The following is a 20,186-nucleotide window of genomic DNA, read 5'->3' on the forward strand; positions in this document are numbered from 1 at the left end:
ATGTTGTCCCTTATTGGCATATAAGATGATATGTTTCCCAGAACTGTTATGACTAGAAAACAATCCAGAGGCAAATACTTTGTTTAAAATTAAAAAAAAAAAAAAAGCAACTGAATTTTAGAACATAGCCAAATAAAATTATATTACTAAATGTTTCCTTTCAAAATATTTCCTTCTTTTCTTTTGCATAGAAATTGTTCATTTGAAAAAGCAATCTATATAAAATAGTAATTTTAGTGAATTTATCAGTGCTCAGTAAACCATAGGAACATGGACACAGAATTAAAATGGTCATTGTACTAGCAATAGCAAGTAAGAAAAACAAACTACTAGCCATTTCAATAGTGCCAGATGAACCCCTCGGGCCAGAAGGCACTCAAAGAATGACTGAAGTGCAGCCTTCTCAAAGTAGAGTTGACCATAATGATATGACGCAAGTAAAGCCTGTAAGGATAGAGGCTTCCGGACCTTCATTGGCTAGTAGGGCACACAAGAGGAGAAGAATCGACTGCAGAAATGGACTAGCAACTGGAACTTGAAATGTTCAAAGTATGAATCTAAGCAAATTGGAAATTGCCAAAAATGAAATGCATAAAGATTGACATCCTAGGCTTTAGTAAGCTGGAAACGACTGTTATTGGTCATTTTCAACTGGGAAATCATATGGTTTACTATAATGGGGAATAGCACAATCAAGAGGAATGGTATTTCATTCATTGTAAAAAACATTTTAAGACCTGTCTTGAAATACAATTATTATTCAAAATTCATGCATCAACCACAAAAACTATTGAAGGAAAATTTGAAGACTCCTATCAATGTCTTCAGTTGAAAACTGATCAAACACGCAATCAAGATGCATTGGTAATTACTGGTGATTGGAATTCAAAGATGGAAACAAAAAAGAAGAGGTAGTTAGAAAATATGATCTTGTTAATAGAAACAAAGCTGAGTACAGCATGATAGAAATTTTTAGATCAACAACTTCACCATAGACATCTTTTTCAACAACACAAATGGCAACAGCACACACATAAACTTCTCCAGATGGAACACATAAGTCAAATTGATTCAACGGCATTTGCTAAAACAAGGCCAGGGTAACTGTGGAACAGACCACCAATTGCTCAGATACAAGTTCAGGTTAAAGCTGAAGAAAATTAAAACAAGTCCACCAGAACCAAAATACAACTTTAAATATATCTCTCCTGAATTTCGACCACCCTTTACAGAGGTAGCATATGAGCAAGAATCAATGGTACTAAAGGAAGATGTTCAAACTGCTCTGAAAGCATCAGCCAAAAAAACAAGGCAGCAGGAACTGATGGGATACCATTTGCAATGTTGCAACAAGCGGAAGAAGCACTGACATTACATATGACCAGCAGACTGGAAGAGATCCATATTTGTATCCATTCCAAAGAAAAGTGACCCAAGAAAATGCATAAATTATAAAACACTATCATTAATATCACATGCAAATAAAACTTTGCTGAAGATCATCTAATAACAGCTGTTAACAGTAAACTGACAAGGAGCTGCTAGAGGTTCCGGTGGAACTCAGAAGAGGACATGGCACAAAGGTTATCACTGATGGGTCAGATGGATCTGTACTGAAAGCAGAGAATACCAGAAAAATGGTTATTTGTGTTTCATTAGCTAGGTCATGGCATTCGACTATATGGATCATAACAAACTAGGGTTAATCTTGGGAAGAATGGGAATTCCAGAACATGCCACTGTGCTCATGTGGAAACTGTACTTGGATCAGAAGCAGTTGAGAAACCGACCAAGGGAACACTTCATGATTTTAAAATAAGAAAAAGTGTGTACCATCTCACCATACTCATTCAATCTGTAGCTTGAGAAAATAATCAGAGAAGTTGGCATGGGAATTCCAGAATACTTCATTTTGTTTACGTGGAACTTTTAACATGGATCAAGAAGTTGTGCCAACTGAATAAGGGAATACTGCATCATTTAAAATCAGGAAAAGTGTGTGTCAGGATTGTTTCTTCTCATCATACTTATTCAGTCTGGGCAAATAATTAGAGAAGCTAGATTATATGAAGAATGCAGCATCAGGATAGGAGGAAAGCGTATTAGCAACCTATGATACACAGGGACATGTTTGCTTGCTGAAAGTGAGGAGGACTTGAAGCACTTGCTGATGAAGATCACGGATTACAGCCTTCACTCAGGATGATAACTCAATGTAAACAAGATCAAAATCCTCACAAGTGGACCAATTAGGTAATAAAATAAATGGAAAAAGGACTGAAGTTGTCGAGGATTTATTTAATTTAGCTTGAACCCACAATCAATACTCAAGGAAGCAACAGTTACAAGACCAAACAATGCATTGCCTTGAGTAAATTTGCTGCACAAGATCTCTAGTATGTTGAAAAGGCAAGGAGGTTACTTTGAGAACGAAGATGTAAATAGCAAGCCATGGTATTTTCATATGCATGTGAAAGTTGGACACAGAACAAAGAAGACTGAAGAAGAACCAATGCGTTTGAATTATGGTGTTAGTAAAGAATACTGAAAGTATCATGGACTACCAAAAGAACAAACACATTTGTCTCGGAAGAAATACAACTGGAATGTTCCTTAGAGCGGTTCTCAACCTGTGGGTTGCAACCCCTTTGGGGGTCGAATGACCCTTTTACAGTGGTAGCCCGATTCATAACAGTAGCAAAATTACAGTGATGAAGTAGCAATGAAAATAATTTTATGGTTGGAGGGGGTGGGGGTAGACGATCACCACAACATGAGGAACTGTATTAAAGGGTCACGGCATTAAGGAAGGTTGAGAACCACTGCCTTAAAGGCAATGGATGATCAGATTCATCTAACATATTTTGGACATGTTTTCAGGAGAGACCCAGTCCCTGGGGAAAGACATCAAGCTTAGTAAAGTAGAAGAAAGAGAAGAAAGAAAAGAAAACCCTCGACAAGACAGACTGACACTGTAGCTGCAACAATAGGTTCCAATTTAAGAACAATGGTGAAGATGATGCAGAAGACAGGCAATGTTTGTTCCTGTTGCACACAACAGTCTCTATGAGTTGGAATACACTCAATGGCACCTACCAACATTTGTCAAGACACTAAATAGCAAGTTTCCACAACTCAGGGTCCTTGCCTCTGTGTCTTCCTTCCCCAATGCTGCTCTAATGGAAATAAAGCAAATGGTGGCTTTTGGAGGAGAACTTTAATTTCTCGTGTTTAGGAAGCTACCTGTGGCCATCAATTCCTGCTCACAGCAATGCGCTAGGACAGAACAGAGCTGCCCTAGAAGCAGAGAAGCTTTCTCCACTGGAGAGGCTGGTAGACTTAAAGTGCTAACTTTCCAATTAAGAACATGTGTCTAACCATGGTGTCACCAGGGCAGTTTTGCAGGGTCTGTTTTACTGACTTTAAGTCAGAATTTAGGGTACTAGCTGTAGGTAAAGTTCCTCACTCTCTTTCCCGGGCTCGAAGGGAAGACCATTTTCTGTGTCTGCTTCTGTTATTGGATTCCTTTGAGATCTTCTGATATCTAACATTTCCTGCTTGTGCTCTGTCTAATCTGTTTCTTATAACTCAGAAGTGATTAGGCTTAGGATTTACCTTAAACTGACATGGTCACATTAGCACAGCAAAGAAACTTACAATCAAAAGGGTCAACATTCCTATAAATCACTGGTTCACAATCTTCCTAATTCCGCGACCCTTTAATACAGTTCCTCACGTTGTGGTGACCCCTCAACCATAAAATCATTTTCACTGCTACTTCATAACTGTAATTTTGCTATTATTATGAATCGGGAGACCCCTGTGAAAGGGTCGTTCGAGCCCCAAAGGGGTTGCGACCCACAGGTTGAGAACCGCTGCTATAAATGTTAGTGGTAGGGGATTTCACTGTTGTCTGCCCCGTGTGAGCGGTCCCCCCTCCCCTCCCTCCCTCCCTCCCTCTCTCTCTCTCTCTCTCTCACACACACACACACACACACACACACAAATAATTTTAATGTAAAACTGGATCTGTCATACCTCTACTCTATTTCAAAATCTTCACCTGGCTTTTCTGATACTGTAATCTCAATTTCATCCTTTAAATGACACTTGTTTTTAAATTGCTTTATTAGGGGCTCACACAACTCTGATCACAATCTATCCATACATCAATTGTGTCAGGCACATTTGTATATTGATTGCCCTCATCATTCTCAAAACATTTGCTCTCCACCTAAGCCCCTGGCATCAGCTCCTCATTTAAATGACACTTTGACAGACTTCTCTTTCCCATTGCTTCCTCCACCCAGCATGCCCAGAGTGGCTCACAAGACCTCTTCTGTTTTACACTCTCTCCTTCCGGGGATTCACCTGTAGCCACAGTTCCAGAGGGCAGCAGCGGGTCAGTAGAATTGGTGCCTTCCATGTGGGAGATCCATGTTAGATCCCCAGTCCATCTATGTACCTCTCATGTGCAATCACTATCCATCCACCTGCCAGGGCAAGCTTGCCTGTTATGATCCTGAACATGTTTCAGGGAAACTTAAGAAAGCTGTACTAGGAAGGAAGGATTGGCTACCTTTTTCTGATAATTAGCCAAAGTTAATAACACTATGAATTCGGATCACAGTGATGGTACATTGCTAGGAAGCATTTCATTCCACTGTGGGTGACCAACTACGACTCAGGATCCAACATGATGGCAACTAACAATCACAAGTCCAATATCCTCCCTCTGCAGCAGCTATCTTTGCCTCCTTAGCAGAAGTGATGTCTCTCCTCCCTCAGAATGCTGGCAGCACTCTCCTACAGCACCATAACTCCTCCCTATATATCAATATGTACTGTATACATACTCATGTACGCACGCCCTGAAACACACACAATTCCAAATGGAGTTTTTGAAAGCCCACAAAAATAAGGTATTCAACCATCACTTCTCCAGAATCAAGCAAGATGATTGTGCAATGAGTAGGTTGAGCTTCTTTCATTAGAAATGCCCAAACCCGGGGTCATTTAGCACTCAGCTCCAAATTCAACACAACTACAGAATATGGAATCAGCCCAGTGTGTAGTCAGAGAAAATCAAGGTGCCCAGAAGCTAAGTGGTTTGGTAATTAAGCCACAGATTCCTTTTAACCATAAATTCTGAATCTATAAATGAGCTGTTTCCACTGACCAAGAGCTTCCTCACATTGAGCACACCTTGGTCTTCTCAGTTCTTAAGAGCTTCTAAAGATCTGAGACTTACTTTCTCAACATTAGATGCCTGCTTGCTGATGGCTCACTACCCACCTGAGCACCATGCTGCCACTTTTCCTTAACCCCTCCCTCTGCCTCTATGCTGACAGGCCCAGACAACAGGCACACTGGCTGCCCTACTGCAATGGTCTGCCCCATCATTATACTCTCTGGGTCCCAGCTCTCCTGTTAATCCCCAAACTCAGGGACTCCTTACTTCTTCTAGAGCAACTCTTTTCTTTTTTGGTGTAGGGGTGACTAAAATTTGAGCCTCGTGACCAGCAAATGAAAAACAAGCATTTCTGAATAAGGTAAAGGAAAGCTGGGCAAATGAGATATACAACACTAATAGATTATTTCTAAAATTTAAATTTCAGAAAATTTACATCAACTCAAGGGTAAAATAAAAGCTAACATAAATGCTTCCTGGATTTTGTTTTAAAGGGTTTTCCATTAACTGGAAATAGAAAAACCATGCAAAATAGCTTATTTACTAAAAAGAAAACTTTAAAACCAAAACAGCAATAAAACTCAGCACTCAGAAAATTCCAGAAAAAAATGCTTCACTAATAGAATTTGGCTTTTCCCATCTCAATATGCACATATTTTCTTTTTCCTACATCAGGCACGATACTCTTCTACTGTTTCTAATTTTAGAGGAAATAATTTCAGCATCAGCATTTAATTGTTGAACATGGAAGGCATTTTTGGTAAGCGTTCTGTTAAAGAAATTTAATTCTACAGTCAGTTTGCTAAAGACATCCTCCTCCCTGCCTACAAAATGTTGGTATTGAACGTTACTGACTGCTTTATCCACATCCAGGTAAGGGCATATTTTTCAGTAGATCACAGAGGTACAGTATGCAAATATCAACAGATATATTAACATTAAACTATCATTGTGCACAAAGCCAGCCTGGACAACATGCTTTAAAAACATTTTGGTAGATTTCATTTGATAACACTTATTTAAACTTTGTTTTTTTTTAATTTAAACTTCATGTTCAAAAGTAAGAATGACCTACAAAGTTTACTTTTCATATTATCCATATCTGGTATGAAAGTTTTACTCAAAAACCAAAAGAAAACAAACTCACTGATACCAAGTGTTTTGGGGTCTGATTGCCATGAGACTACATTTTATCTTCTCATTTAGAGTTAGTTTTATTTCCTAAACCCCAGTTGTCATGGGAGCATGCCCCACACAACAATTATAAGAGGAATCCCCCTCCTTTCTTCTTTTCAGACCCACAATCTCACACTCAGAGAAGCAGGTGTTGCTGTCACTTACTTCTAGTTAGGGACACGGTATCTCCTGCACTTTCACCAAGGGACTAGCCTACTCTTTGATGGTATAAACCTTTCACAGCTCAGTTCCAAGTCCTGAACTCCTTGAGATGAAGGCCTCATCTCCAGTATCTGAGTGTTCAAAACAAGAGGGAGCTCCCCTTCATTACAGAGACCAGCAACCAGCTCAACACACTCTCTTTTCCATGGGCTACTTTGATTTTGTTTTTCTTATTTTCACCAGCTTATCTCTGCATTTAAAAGGAGCTTTGTAGTATTTTAGTCAACATGTGTAGATGTTTCCTGGCAAATCTGGCTTTCTGACCTTTTTTTAAGTTCTTATAACTTTAGTAGCAGTATTTCCAAATATGCATACATTCTCTCAGCTGTCTCAAGTACTTGATATCTCAGGCAAATGTCATGAGTTTTCAGAGAAGGATGGCAGGGGAAAAGCAAACAAGAAATATGCTCAAAAGCTATAAAAAGACCACATGAGCTGTACAGAGCAGAAAAGAACTCCACTAAAAGAGATTTTAAAATGTCTCAAATCCAAGTTAATTGAAATAAAGTTCAACCTAGAATATTTATGTTGAAAAAAAGGTGGTAACAGTCATTTTTAAGAACAACCAAACATTGGCAAACCATCAATGTCCAAAAATAAGAGGACTGATCATTATGGGGCATGCATATGGTGCTATACAGAGGTACTCATTACACATTTCTGTAAAACTTTTAATGGCATGTTAATATGTTCTCAGTAGACAGAAAGTAAATAACAAAATACAATGCATTTTAATACATATAATATTCTATTTACAGTGTTAATAACACACATACAACTACATACAAAGAGATAGATGGTTTCTAGGAAATATATACCAATATGGGCTATATAATTATGTATTATTTCTGTTTGCTTCTTATCTTTCTTTTATATTTCTCAGGTTATTCCTCATTAAACTCATGTTTTCTTCCTGGACAAACTAAACTTCCAGTGGAGTCAAAAATATTGAGTTGAATGTTATGACTCAACCTACAATGAGATCATAGAAGTGAGGACCACAAGTTGGGGTATCCAATAGGTTCTGGGTCCTACTTATTAACTGCATGGCTTATGCAGCTATTTAATCCCTTCATATGAATGTGCTCATTTGAAACAGAAAGGCATTACCAACTTCCTGGAGGTTTTTAAAGAAGTTGAATAAATTAAAGAATTTAGCATAGACTAACCCAAACAAAAAACCAAACTCACTGGCACCAAGTCCATTTCGACTCAGAGCGATGACAGAGTATAACTGCCTCTGTGGGTTTCCAAGACTGTAACTCCCTCCCCAGTCACTTACTATATTTTTATTATAAACAACTTGTTTTTGATGTTTATAATAACTTCTAGTAAGAAATCCATTTCTAGGTAACTGCTGCTGAAACCTAACCATCTCCTCAACTGTTGAGCTCCAGGCAATAACTTTGGCCCCACAGACTCCTCCATGGTTTGATTGAACCCTTCTAGCTCTCTTTCTCACTGTTAGGAGGGGACAGCTTGTCTAAGTCCTTGCTGAAGCCAGCCGGTGTGTACCACAACTATACAGGCAAGTATGGAGCCTTCAACTGTTAACTATTTTTTACACAAAATAATCTCAGGAACTGGTGATCCAGGACAGTACAAATATTCCTGCCCCTGCTGGTTCCACTGCACTTACCTCCTAAGTACATATCCCTATTTTGTGCTGAACTTAAAATACCTACAGAAACTATTTTTCTACCTCCATTAGGGTCCGGGCCAGTTAAAGGAAGCAGGAGCTTGCATCTGATTTGTTCGCGCTCCTCTTCGGTACCATCAGGTTCCTGGCCGGAAGTATGCAGCACCAGCAGCTCTCCTCACATGAATTCAGACTCGGGATCCCACACAAGCCAGGAAGAGTCCAAAGTTGGGCAGCAAGTCAGTCCCGAGTTCTTGGTCCTGGCCCCCATTCCTGGGCCTAGTGCTTGGCCCAACCTAAACCTTTCTACTCTAGAATAACTCCAACTGGAAGTAGAAAGCCTTATCTTTCACCCATGGAGCAGCTGGTTAGCAGCCCAATGGATAACCACTGCACCACCAAGACTCCTTAACATAAACAAAATATTTAATAGCTAGTAGATGGTATTGCTATCATATGCACCTATAACAGGTGCATTACAGGTTTCAGTCTCTGAAGTAACACTTGAAAGTAACAAATGCAAAATCTCCTTTTAAATCTACTTTGGATGCCCTGTATTAGCAGGTGAAAAAGCTTGTGTTCTGGAATTAAGATAGATAAGAGTTTGAACTATGTCCAACTGTATGATCATAAGCAAGTTATGGAACTTCTCTGATATTCCACATCTTGGAAACTAGAAGAAGAGTGCCAAACTCAGTGGATCTCTGTGGAAGATAAACGACAAAGCCCTGCTCCGCCTCCACCTTCCACCCTTGAGCAACTCAGTCCTGAAGCTATTACAAGAAGTAAAGCTGGGACCAGAGTGAGGAGTGTGCCACATGGGATGGCACACCAGCACGTGGGTACATATGCGGGAATATGACCCAACGTAAAACATCAAAGTCTAAGCAGGATGAGAAGACAGACGCCCATGAGAGGCAAAAGTGTGTCAAAGTCTGAGAAGGACGGGGAGGGCATTCAGCTGTAAGGAAAATTCTAATTGGAAATTTCAACCTTTGGAAAAGAAACCTAACAACAAACTGCCTCACTCCATGTACTTCCTCATTCCTGGAAAGTACCCATCGTCTGATCCCCCCCTTCCTCCTTTACTAAGAACCATACCTACACTGGAAATCCTCACCTATTCATTTCTGTGACCTTGCTTGTGCAGATAAAAGTGTAAAAGCTATGCCTACCCACCATTCTGGGCCTAGATCTTCCAGAATTCTAGCTCCTCTGGGTCCCAGCTCTTCAAGTTCTCCAAGAGTGCTGCCTGGTCACTCCGGAGTCACAGTTTTGCTGCCATCCAGGCCTTCTAAGCACAGTGAGTGTGGCACAGTTCAAGCTGTGTGAAAAGGACTTACCTGCAGGAATGTGGCCAGGGAAGGGGCAATGAAATCCAAGCAGGAAATGGAGAATGTCTATCACAGACACAGTCTGCAGACAGAGCACCACGTGGGCGGGAGAAGAGACTCGGCAATGTACGTTTGGATGGTCTTGAGGATAATGGAACAAGATTTTCCACTTCTAAAAATGCTGTTATTAGGTGTCATTGAATCCGCTCTGACAGTCACCCCATGCACAATGGAACCCAACACTACCTGGTCCTATGCCATCCTCAGAGCTGTCTGAATCCATTCCTCCAGCTAGTAAAGAATGGAATTACAAATAAGAAAAAGGAAAAATCTAGAAGCATTCTGTGGTACTTTATTAAAATTAGAGAATATGGTATGAACTGCGGACACACACAAGGAGCAATACAGACATATGTAAACACACACACACACCCCTGTTTACTCAGAGGACCTGAGAAGAAAGACACAAAGTAATGAGCATACTTAGCATCAGATCATGGTTTTCAAATATTGTTCTTGAAACAATATGACATCAAATGAATAATGATGTTAACAAATGATAAGCTATTGAATAAATTTAAAATTTGGTGAAGAAGCTATCTACATAGTTTGAAAATAGTACCTTCCCACAAAATAATCGTTAATTACAGAAGGAAAGAGAAACTTCACAATGGAGAAGCTTAGCAGACACTATTGCATTCAACTGTTCACAGTGCAGGTCACCAGCAATGAAGCAGAGAAGAATTATGTATCACCTTGACAAGATACAAAGAAAAGAACACACAAGTTTTGTGTTATTTTGCAACCTGCCTCTAATAAAATTAAACATAAAAAAAGCAAACTACGGGACAGCAATCTACAGACACACAAAAAAGAACCCTTCAGCTGCAGTAGTTAAAGCTCTCAGCTGCTAAACAAAAAAGTCAATGGTTCCAACCAACTAGCTGCTTCCAGGAAGAAAGACGTGGCAATCTGCTTCTAAAAAGATTTACAGCCTTGAGAACCTATGAGGCAGTTACAGTCCCTCCTAGAGGGCTGTGATTAAGTCAGGATGGACTCAATGACAGTGGATTTGGTTTGGGAATCCCAAATGAAAGAGACTAAGGAAAAAGACAAGACAACTCAATCCACAATGCTGAAATGAATCCATTTACTCTAAAATCATTAAGGGGTCTGAGGAATCACTGATGATAATGTCCGCATACGGAAGGTGTTAATTCCGTTACAGATGTCCCTGGGTGGTACAAACAGTTGATGTGATCAGCTGCTAACTGAAAGGCTGGAGGTTCACACCCACCTAAAGGCACTTTTCCAGAGGCCTGGTTTCTCCTAAGTCTTACAATTAGTCCAAATGCCATCTAGAGTACCCCACATTCATTTCCTGACCACCAAGCTACCAAAGGAAATTCAGAGAGATAGGAAAGGACAGTAGCCTTGGAGCAATCTCCTTCGTAATCCAAGAAGGCCTGGTGGAGAAGGGGAAAGACAGGCGAAGAAGGAACACACTTACTGAATAGATGGGAACATAAACATGAATAAGGGTAAGGATAGACTTCAGGAAGTTCTTCCTCAAGACCTAGATATGAAGACAGGCGAGAGCCACCTATCTTTGCCCTCCCCAATTCTGGCCTGATGGAACAAAAGACCTCTCCTGAATGTCTTTATCGTAAAGCACTTAACAAAGGTTTTGTAGAAGTTACTGTTTGTTTAGTATTTTAGTTATTCTTGGTGGAAACATATGCAACCCTTTTATTTTAAGCATTATTGCCATTATTACTCTGCAAGAAGTAAACTCAAAGTCTTTCCATGCACCTTAAGTTTATGATTGCTACTGAATGTACGGAAGCAAGTGTCAGTATCCCTAAAAACTCTCCTGGATGACTCATACTGTTTTCTGCAGGAGTGGGGTGAGACTGTACGAGCTAAAACCTCATTTTCCTGTGCACAGCTTGAAAAAGATTCTAGGACTCCCGAGCAGACCAGCAAAACAAAACAAAACCCCTCACTGACATGAAGTTGATGCTGACTCATAGCAACCCTCTAGGACAGGGTAAAACGGTCACTGTGGCTTTCAGAGACTGTAGCCCTTTTAAGAGTAAGCAGCCCTGCCTTTCTCCCAAGGAGTGACTGGTGGCTTCACACTGCAGGCCTTGCAGTCAGCAGCCCAATGCAGAGCTATGTGATCAACTACGAATCAAAAGGTTGGCATTTCAAACCCACTGAGGCACCCTGTAAGAAAGGCTTGGCGATCTGTCTCCAAATGATGACAGCCTTGAATATGAAGTGCAGTTAGTTCTTCGCTACAATGTTTGGGGTCAGCAGGAGCTGGAATCAACAGCAACTGGTTTGATTTGGTCTCTTAGATGGAGGGGTATACAAACAAAGAATTAGAATAGCATTGGTTGTTTTCATGGTTCCAAACAAGTCTCTGAAAAGATGACCAAGACTTTTTAAAGTATCTTTAAATAATCATCAACAGAAAATGCTACAGTTTAAACAGCATGTTTTCCCCAGAGTCCTGAATTCACATCAGGGATCTATGAAACAACTATTCCTTTGGCAGGGAAATCTGTTCTTTTTGTCCCAGAAAGATAAAGCCATGTCCTTTCAAATGGCTAATATCCAATCTTTTCTCCTTGCTGGGATCCATTACTCCAGGCCCTTTTCACTCACTAGCCTCATGCAGGAAGGTGAAGAGATCTGAAAGGATAGGAGACAAACATAGACAGGACAAGGGTATTTAAAAAGTCACTGGACAATCAACTGAACTTGAAGAAGTAGGAAGAGAGTGGAAGGAAATCTAATTGCTATAACCACAGACCTATATTGGGGGGGGAAAGGCTCAGATCAACATGTACAAACGTGTAATTTTGCTATTTTGGTTCCCTAGATCTTTCATTTGAATACTATGACTATATAAATGCTATATATATCCCATTAAAACCACTTACTCATTCACAAATATTGTGGGATCCAGCTCACTATGTTATCTTGTAGTTTTAGTAGATACTACACAGTTAACAAGGAATTTCATAGTAATCTAAGCAACTTCAAGTGTTCAGGCCCAATGTCAGCATGATCATAGAGCAGAGGGTCTACTTGGCAGAAAATTATGGCATCACGGGAAATAAGTTTGAGTGTTGCTATTGGGTTTCTATGAGATTGAATTTTTATATTCTTCAACCTTTCTTCAGAAAATAAAATTAACAAATATGCTTGCAATTCTCAAGCAGTAATAAAGATCTTGACAATTTATAAAACCTTCATGCAGGGTAAGCCTTACCATTTCAATTCTGTGAAGTAGACATGAAATTAAAAATAATATGTATGTCTCACCCATTAGAAAAAAAAAAGTGGATTAGATGCAGGCTGTTCAGATGCAAGAGTCCTGGCGGCACAGTGGTTAAGTATCAGGCTGTGATCTGCAAGGACGGTAGTTGAAACAACCTCCTCAGACGAAGATTGGACTTTCTGCTCCCCAAAACAGTCTCAGAAACTCACAAGGGCAGTATGAGTCAGCATCATATTGAAGGCAGGGAGTTTGCCCAAATCCAAAAGGAGGGCGCAGTCAGAGGGAATGGCTATGAAGTAGGGACAAACATGAAAGCATCCAAGGGTGGTAAAGAGATACATGCAACCATACCCCTACACTAGTCATTTGAGACAGGAGTTACAACCATTCTATTTTATTTCAATTAGGACATTAGTGTTTTGATAAATGATAAGGTCCAACTAGCTAATGAATTAAAGTTCTAAGTTAGAACCTGTTTAATTTATCAAGTGTCTCCTGCAGGGGATGCTGCTCACATGAGTACAGTGCTCTTCACACACATGGACGACTCCTACGTGCAGAAATGTCACACGCTCTCCAGAAGCAAAACCCAATTACCTAAAGGCTCCAAGATTTAGCAATAGTTAGATCTGAAGGCTCTTTTCACGTGTAGCTAGAAAAAGCTGTTTGTTCCTTACACTATGCCACTATAGGCATACAATCATTTAGATCTAAGATTCTCTGGGTCAGAGTACTTTTCAGTACTTTTTAGAAAAGATACTATGCTGAATATAAAAAAGCCCTGAGAGGCTTCTAACTGCAAGGGTGATGGTTCAGAGCCATCAGTCACTCCAAGAGAGATGAGGCTATTTGCGCCTGTAAAGATTTAATCTTGGAAACCCTCTAAGGGATCAGGTTGCATGGGAACTGACTTTCTGGGGATGGCTTACTTATTATGTGGTTTGGTTTACATATTGAATAGTCCCAGCAGCCTCACCCACATTCTATCGTGTTAGTACTTTTCCAGTAAAATGTGCACAAATTCACACTAAGTGAACTAAATTAAGAACATAAATAATCTGATACCAGTTTAGGACACTTTTGGTTATCAAATTAATTTTGGCAAAAAAACTAGTTTTATTTGTTTAAATTTCTAGAGTTAGGGTTTCAGAATTGAAGATAAGATATTATGGAGTTATATGAGCTATTTAAAATGGATCTGTATTACCATGGATGCTTTTCTAGCACAAATGATTAAAAGCATAAGTAGAAAAATTTATATAAATTTATGCCAAATAATACCAAAGTAATTCCATGACAACCACCTTCTTAAAAATTTAAAGGCAATGAACCAGAGTGTAGAAAAACTAATGTCCACTATGCTTAATACAGCAGTAATGCTGCAAGAAGCAAAGTAGATAACCAAGCTTTTGGCAAAATGACATTTAGAAAAAGAATGGAAAGACATTTTAAAAAGTAATAGAAAACTGAGCTTTAAAAATGACTTAATACAAACACATCTGGGGGGAGCACTCTCACTTTCAGGGCTAGTTGGTTTGCAAAATAAATTAGGAACAATTATATATATCCGTTTTCTTCAACTATTTTCACAAACTCGGCTACAAGAAGTTAAACAATCTTACCCACTTAGAGTAAAGGTCCTGCCTTTTTTAAGGGGAGGGAACAGCCATCAGTGTTTACAGTCACAGAATCAGTACTCCGGAATTCCCAGTGGTCTTACTGAAGTATCCAGTGTCTCTTAAGTATATCACGCCTCTGGATGAACATTTCGACATTGTCTTTCACATTAATTTGTATTTACCTGAAATGGCTCAGGGTCCTAAGCATCAGCATACTGAATTAATCAACCAAGACTGCATACTAGTCCACTCACTAAAATGGGGGAGAATAGTCCAGAAACCAGCTAAGATTACAGCCCCATCTTTTACAAAGAAGAAACAAAGATTGTAACAGAGGTGAATTCTGCAAGGGTATGACCCCTGCACACCAGATGGCAAAAGCATAAACCATTTTTCTCTGCTCTATTAAGTCACATGCATTGTCTTTCAATCATTGGGGCAGCTGTGAGAACCACACATCCATCCCCATACTCCAGGGAACTACAGGGGCTTGCAGATGAGACCAGTGACGTTGGGCAGCAGAACAATGCACAACTCTGTTCAACTTGAGAGTTGTCACTAGTTTCATGGTTGCAAGGGCCTCTGCATTTGCCTTCAACTTTTAAGTAAAATGTACCGTATATACTCGAGTATAAACTGACCCAGATATCAGCCGAGGCACCTAACTTTACCATAAAACTGCATTAAAAATGTGCTGGAAACAGCTTATACGCAAGTATGTACAGTAGATAGTCAAAGACATATTCCCAAGTCATCCACCCCCCTCAAGCACTTACACCATACTAGACACAAGCTGGGAACAGAAATACAAGTGTAAAAGAATGCACGGCACTAAAAAGGTCAGGGCACAGCCTTGTAAATGGGCTGTGTGCTGCTTTCCATCTGTCAAGTTGGAGACACACAATATCCTTCACATGCACACCTAAGCCACATTTTAAAACAAAACTGGAGGGAAGGATCACCATGGATGGCTTCCAGCAACACACAATGAAAAACAAAGACAGAAATTTCTGTTTCTAGCTTACCTAAGTTATATATCACCTTTAATAAGCATTCAGCTAACACAGATATACAACCAGACGTACAATAAATTTGGTTGGCTGTTATGAACCTGAGAGCTGAACATTTAAAACACAAAAGCTACTTAGCCAATTCACTAATACAATGACTGTACAACTATTGATTAGTTTTAAAAAATTTAAAACCTAAAAAAAAAAAATTTAAAACCTGACAACATTGAAATAATATACAAAACCACATTTCACCTGTGTGAACTAAGACAAGGCAATTAACAAATGCATATGCAAAATAAACATGTTGAAGGTGAAGATGCTTTTGAAATACTACCATTGACCACCAGTTCCTTCGCTGTGAGACCCTGCCATACTTTTGAAAGAGAAAAGTTCGAGTTTGACCATTAGCTAAAGAAAAAAAGTGCTAATTATACTGTAACTCTTTTAGTAGTCTAGTATCTGCTGGGACAGAGACGGATCGACTGAATTATATGTGTCTTCCAAAACAAAACCCAAATGTCATCTCGCACATCACAATGAGGAATGTTTCCTTTTATTAGGCTTACATTGATTATCCAAACAATGATGCCATAAATCTTACACACACTCTCTCTGTATCCACTAAGAAAAAAGGTTCACTAAACCAATAGCCATCTGACACTCAATGTGATTCTTTACACTAACTTCCTTGAGTCAAGTGTCTCACTTCTTTACAAATCTGCACATTTCTAAATAGGTACCGGGGATTCACAGCACAGATTACTTGATCACTTATAAATAGTCAGTTTTTCCAGTCCTTAATAAAATAGGTAGTCCCATGATTAATACACAGTAGATGAGAATAGTCTTTGGAGAGTTCTTCCAAGTCTGGTGCTATTATTTTGACTTCATTGTTTTTCATTAAAATAATAATTCAAACTGCTATACATACCTCAGCAAATGGTTGAGATGGAGTATCTCCATCTCATACTAGTAACCTGTGTCTTATTACTAAATGTGAACAAGAGAAAAAGTAACTACCAAATTTTCCACAGTGCCCTAGTCTTCTCAATGTGATCACAGAAGGCTTAAAGGGCTAGACAGCAGGGTAATAATCTACCAATTCTTAAAACAAAATACACAAGTCAGCTAAAATTATGTTTCTCTCCTCACCAATTTGGACCCCAAATTTCTCACTTTTTGTCATCAACAGAATATAAAGGATAAAAAGCAAGCTACTTTAGATGGAAAAGATCTTATTTATAACTCTTCCCAGAGAGTTTTAATACAAATCCTAGTAGGCTATTATTAGATGTACAAGTAAAAACACACACACACACACGTCAAAAAAAAATTTCTTTATAAGTGGGCCAAAGTGAGTCGCTTACCTTGTCTCAGGGTTGTAGCCTAATATGTAGAAAAATGAATCCACTCGGGCTTTGAATTCTCTAGCAGCAAATATATCTGAAAAATGGGAGATGTTGCATTTCCCTCTGAAAATGAACAATAAGAAATAAAATACATTAATGATATCCTTACTGACTTCACAAATCAGCACACGACTAGAGGAGGGTACAGGAAACACCAAATAGAATCCATGGCACCCAACGAGCATGAAGTGATAAACTGTATTTGAGGACATATTAAAAAAAAAACAACTGGGACCCAAACTAGCAAAATAATGTAAAATAACTTATATTGTCCTCCCAATGCTGCTAAATTATACAACTTTAAAATGAACTCCTATTAAGCTTAACTCTATTTTAGACATAAAGTAATATTAATTAAACCAGGGGCAGGAATGTGATGAAAGATAGTTAACCTGCAAATAAAAAGGAAAAAATTAAAACTATACTAAAGTTTCAAAGAAAAAAATCATTCTAAAATCTTTCTAAATCAGCCAAGCAAAATGTCCCTTGAACATCAAGGTGTTCATAAAAAATGAGATTGAAAGGTAAAGTGTTTAAAAAAAAGGGTAATGGAATTTTCCTACAAGTCCCATTGTACTTGTAGCAGTCACCACAAAAGGGTATTATGAAGAGCAAAGATATTCTATAGAACCCAGGATGAACCTCTATAGAAATATGTAAATGAACATAGATAAGCATAGATGTATACATACACAGTGTCTGCCACTGTCCATTCCAGGGGAACATGGTAACAACATTCTTTTTTGTTTTCTTATTCTTAAGCTTAGGTGATTAACTCATATTAATTGAAAGTACAGAAGCCTTAGCAACACACAAATTCAAGAGTTCCTTAATGCAAAACATGAAGCAGTAGGTCTCAATTTCAGTACTGATGACAGGACGTGAGAAAATAGCTTGGGGACCATGTCTGACCCCCTCAAGCTACACTAAGGTGAAAGAAAATCCAAATCCATTCCAGCTCAATAGCAAGGCTTGATATGTCTCTCTCTCTCTACCTGCCATCCTTCTTCACCCTGTTCTGACACCAGTTGTCCCTTCTCTGCCTGGTTTGAAAATTCATTGCAGTGGCCACACAAAACCCATATACACAGTCACGATTAAGGATTTTTATCAGGCAAGCTAGCAAATTACAGAATGTTAACTCTACAGGTCTGTTCTCCAGAGTGCCTCTTCTTAGTGAAGTTTACAGGCATGTCTTCCATCGGTGCCTCTCATCTGGGTGCTGCCTTGGCCTCTGCCAAGGTCCAAGGACCAGGAGGTCAGCCATTTTGCCTCAAAGTTTTGGTGTAGCTCCTTCTCTGTCTCATGGTCTCAGAGCCACTGCTGCCTCTGCAATGTCACATAGGAATCTCGTGCATGCTTTGTGTGGTGGCTCTTCTTTCATGATGGTCAAAGGATTCCACGAGGAATGGCAATACAAACTAATCCCTTCTATTAGGACTTCATACGCACTATTTTCATGGTATCATACAATCAATTAGTGGGACTTACAAAGATATGGATAGAAAAGCCATATTTAAGAATTTGACTTGACCACAAGAAAGAATTATTATGAGGAGTTGTCCAGTGTATTGTAGCATCCCTGGCTTCAACCCAGTGTCCTTGCCCCAACACTATTGTGTCCCATCCATCTGTCAGTATGCCCTCCTGTCTTGGCAGTCAACTTTTCAAAAATTATCAACTGAAAATCTTATGATGAGTAGAGAAATATTTACTGACATAGGGACGGAAAATGAATGAGTCCCGCAGGTTAGAAGGCACTCGAAACATGGCTAGAGGAAAGCTGCCTCCTCAGAGGCAAGTCAACTTCATGAGACAGAAGCAGTCAAACACTGGGACTTTCCCTTGCTAACGGAGCAGAACTCAAAATGAGAAGACAAGAGGTGCACACATCCATGAATAATCAGAATAGAGAATATTCAAAGTGGACAAAAGTTATCAGAAATGAAAAGCTACACAAAGGATCAATATCCTAGATATTAATGAGGTGAAACACATTGCTAAAGTGCGGGAGCAGTGAAAAACAAAACATCTCTGACAAGATGTATTGATACAGTGGCTACAACATGGGATCAAGCATAAAAACTAAACAAACAGTACAGAACTGGGCTGTATTTTTTTCTGTTGTGCTTAGGGTCGATGTGAGTCAGAACCAACTTGACAGCTCCTAATAATATTCCTGAAATAAATTTCACTTGGTCATAATATACATAGGGGATCCTGAAAAATTGTAATTAGGAGATAACGGGATTCAATTCTACCTTACAAATCTGGCTAGACCAGAGGATGTACACTGATACAGATAGGAACTGGAAACACAGGGGATCCAGGACAGATGATCCCTTCAGGACCAGTGCTGAGAGTGGAGATTCTAGGAGGATGGAGTGGAAAGGGGGAACCGATTACAAGGACCTATATATAAGCTCCTCGCTGGGGGACGGACATCAGAAAAGTGGGTGAAGGGAGACGTCGGGCAGAGTAAGACATGACAAAATAATAATATTTATAACTATCCAGGGTCCAGGGGGAAGTGGGGGGGCGGCGGGGAATGAGGAGCTGATACCAAGTGGTCAAGTAGAAAGCAAATGTTTTGATAATGATGACGGCAACAAATGTATAAATGTTCTTGACACAATGGATGCATGTATGGATTGTGATAAGAGTTATAAAAGCCCCCAATAAAATGATTTAAAAAAATAAAAAAATTTTAAAAAGAAAAAACAGAATTTTGCCTAAAACCTGTCAAAGCCATTGTATAGATTTTAAATGTGGTGCCATTTTTCATAAATGAAAATATTTTAATTAATACTATATAATGATTTTCATATATTAGTGTCTGCTTTTATCTTTACTTTTTTCTTCTGCTTTATTTTAATTTGTAGTTATTTTTCAAGTTTAAACTGGGGATCTAACTGTTTTATTTGTAACTGTTTTATTTGTCTTTTCTTTTAAAACTATTGTTTCTATTGCTGTGTTTTAGTGCGGTTAATTGTTTTAAATGCATGCCATTGGTTATTGCTTTAAAAACATGTCAATTTATTGTTTTAAAAACATGTTAGTTTGTATTTCCCCAAATAATAGGACTTGCCTAATCTTAGTGGTGGTGGTGCCATCAAGTCAGCTCCAACTCACCGTGATCCTACGTACATCAAAACAAAATACTGCCCAGCCTGTGCTGTCCTCACAATTAATTATTCTTATGTTGCAACCACAGTGTTGATCGATCTTACTGATAGTGTTTCTCATTTGCACTGTCCCATTCTTTAGGAAACATGATGTCCTTTTCCAAAG

General features: G+C 39.0%; 1 protein-coding gene across 4 annotated transcripts in view; it reads right to left on the reverse strand.

Annotated features, from left to right (window-relative positions):
- Positions 1 to 20,186, reverse strand: part of RERE (arginine-glutamic acid dipeptide repeats) — a 535,168-nt gene that overhangs the window by 197,280 nt on the left and 317,702 nt on the right. For all 4 annotated transcript variants that reach the window (XM_075550652.1, XM_075550645.1, XM_075550656.1 and 1 more), the window contains one exon: positions 16,854 to 16,958. In XM_075550652.1, coding sequence (XP_075406767.1) covers positions 16,854 to 16,958 — 105 coding nt within the window. The remainder of the gene's footprint in view (positions 1 to 16,853; positions 16,959 to 20,186) is intronic.

Source organism: Tenrec ecaudatus, chromosome 1 (genome assembly GCF_050624435.1).
Source record: "Tenrec ecaudatus isolate mTenEca1 chromosome 1, mTenEca1.hap1, whole genome shotgun sequence".
In the NCBI taxonomy this organism is placed as follows: domain Eukaryota; kingdom Metazoa; phylum Chordata; class Mammalia; order Afrosoricida; family Tenrecidae; genus Tenrec; species Tenrec ecaudatus.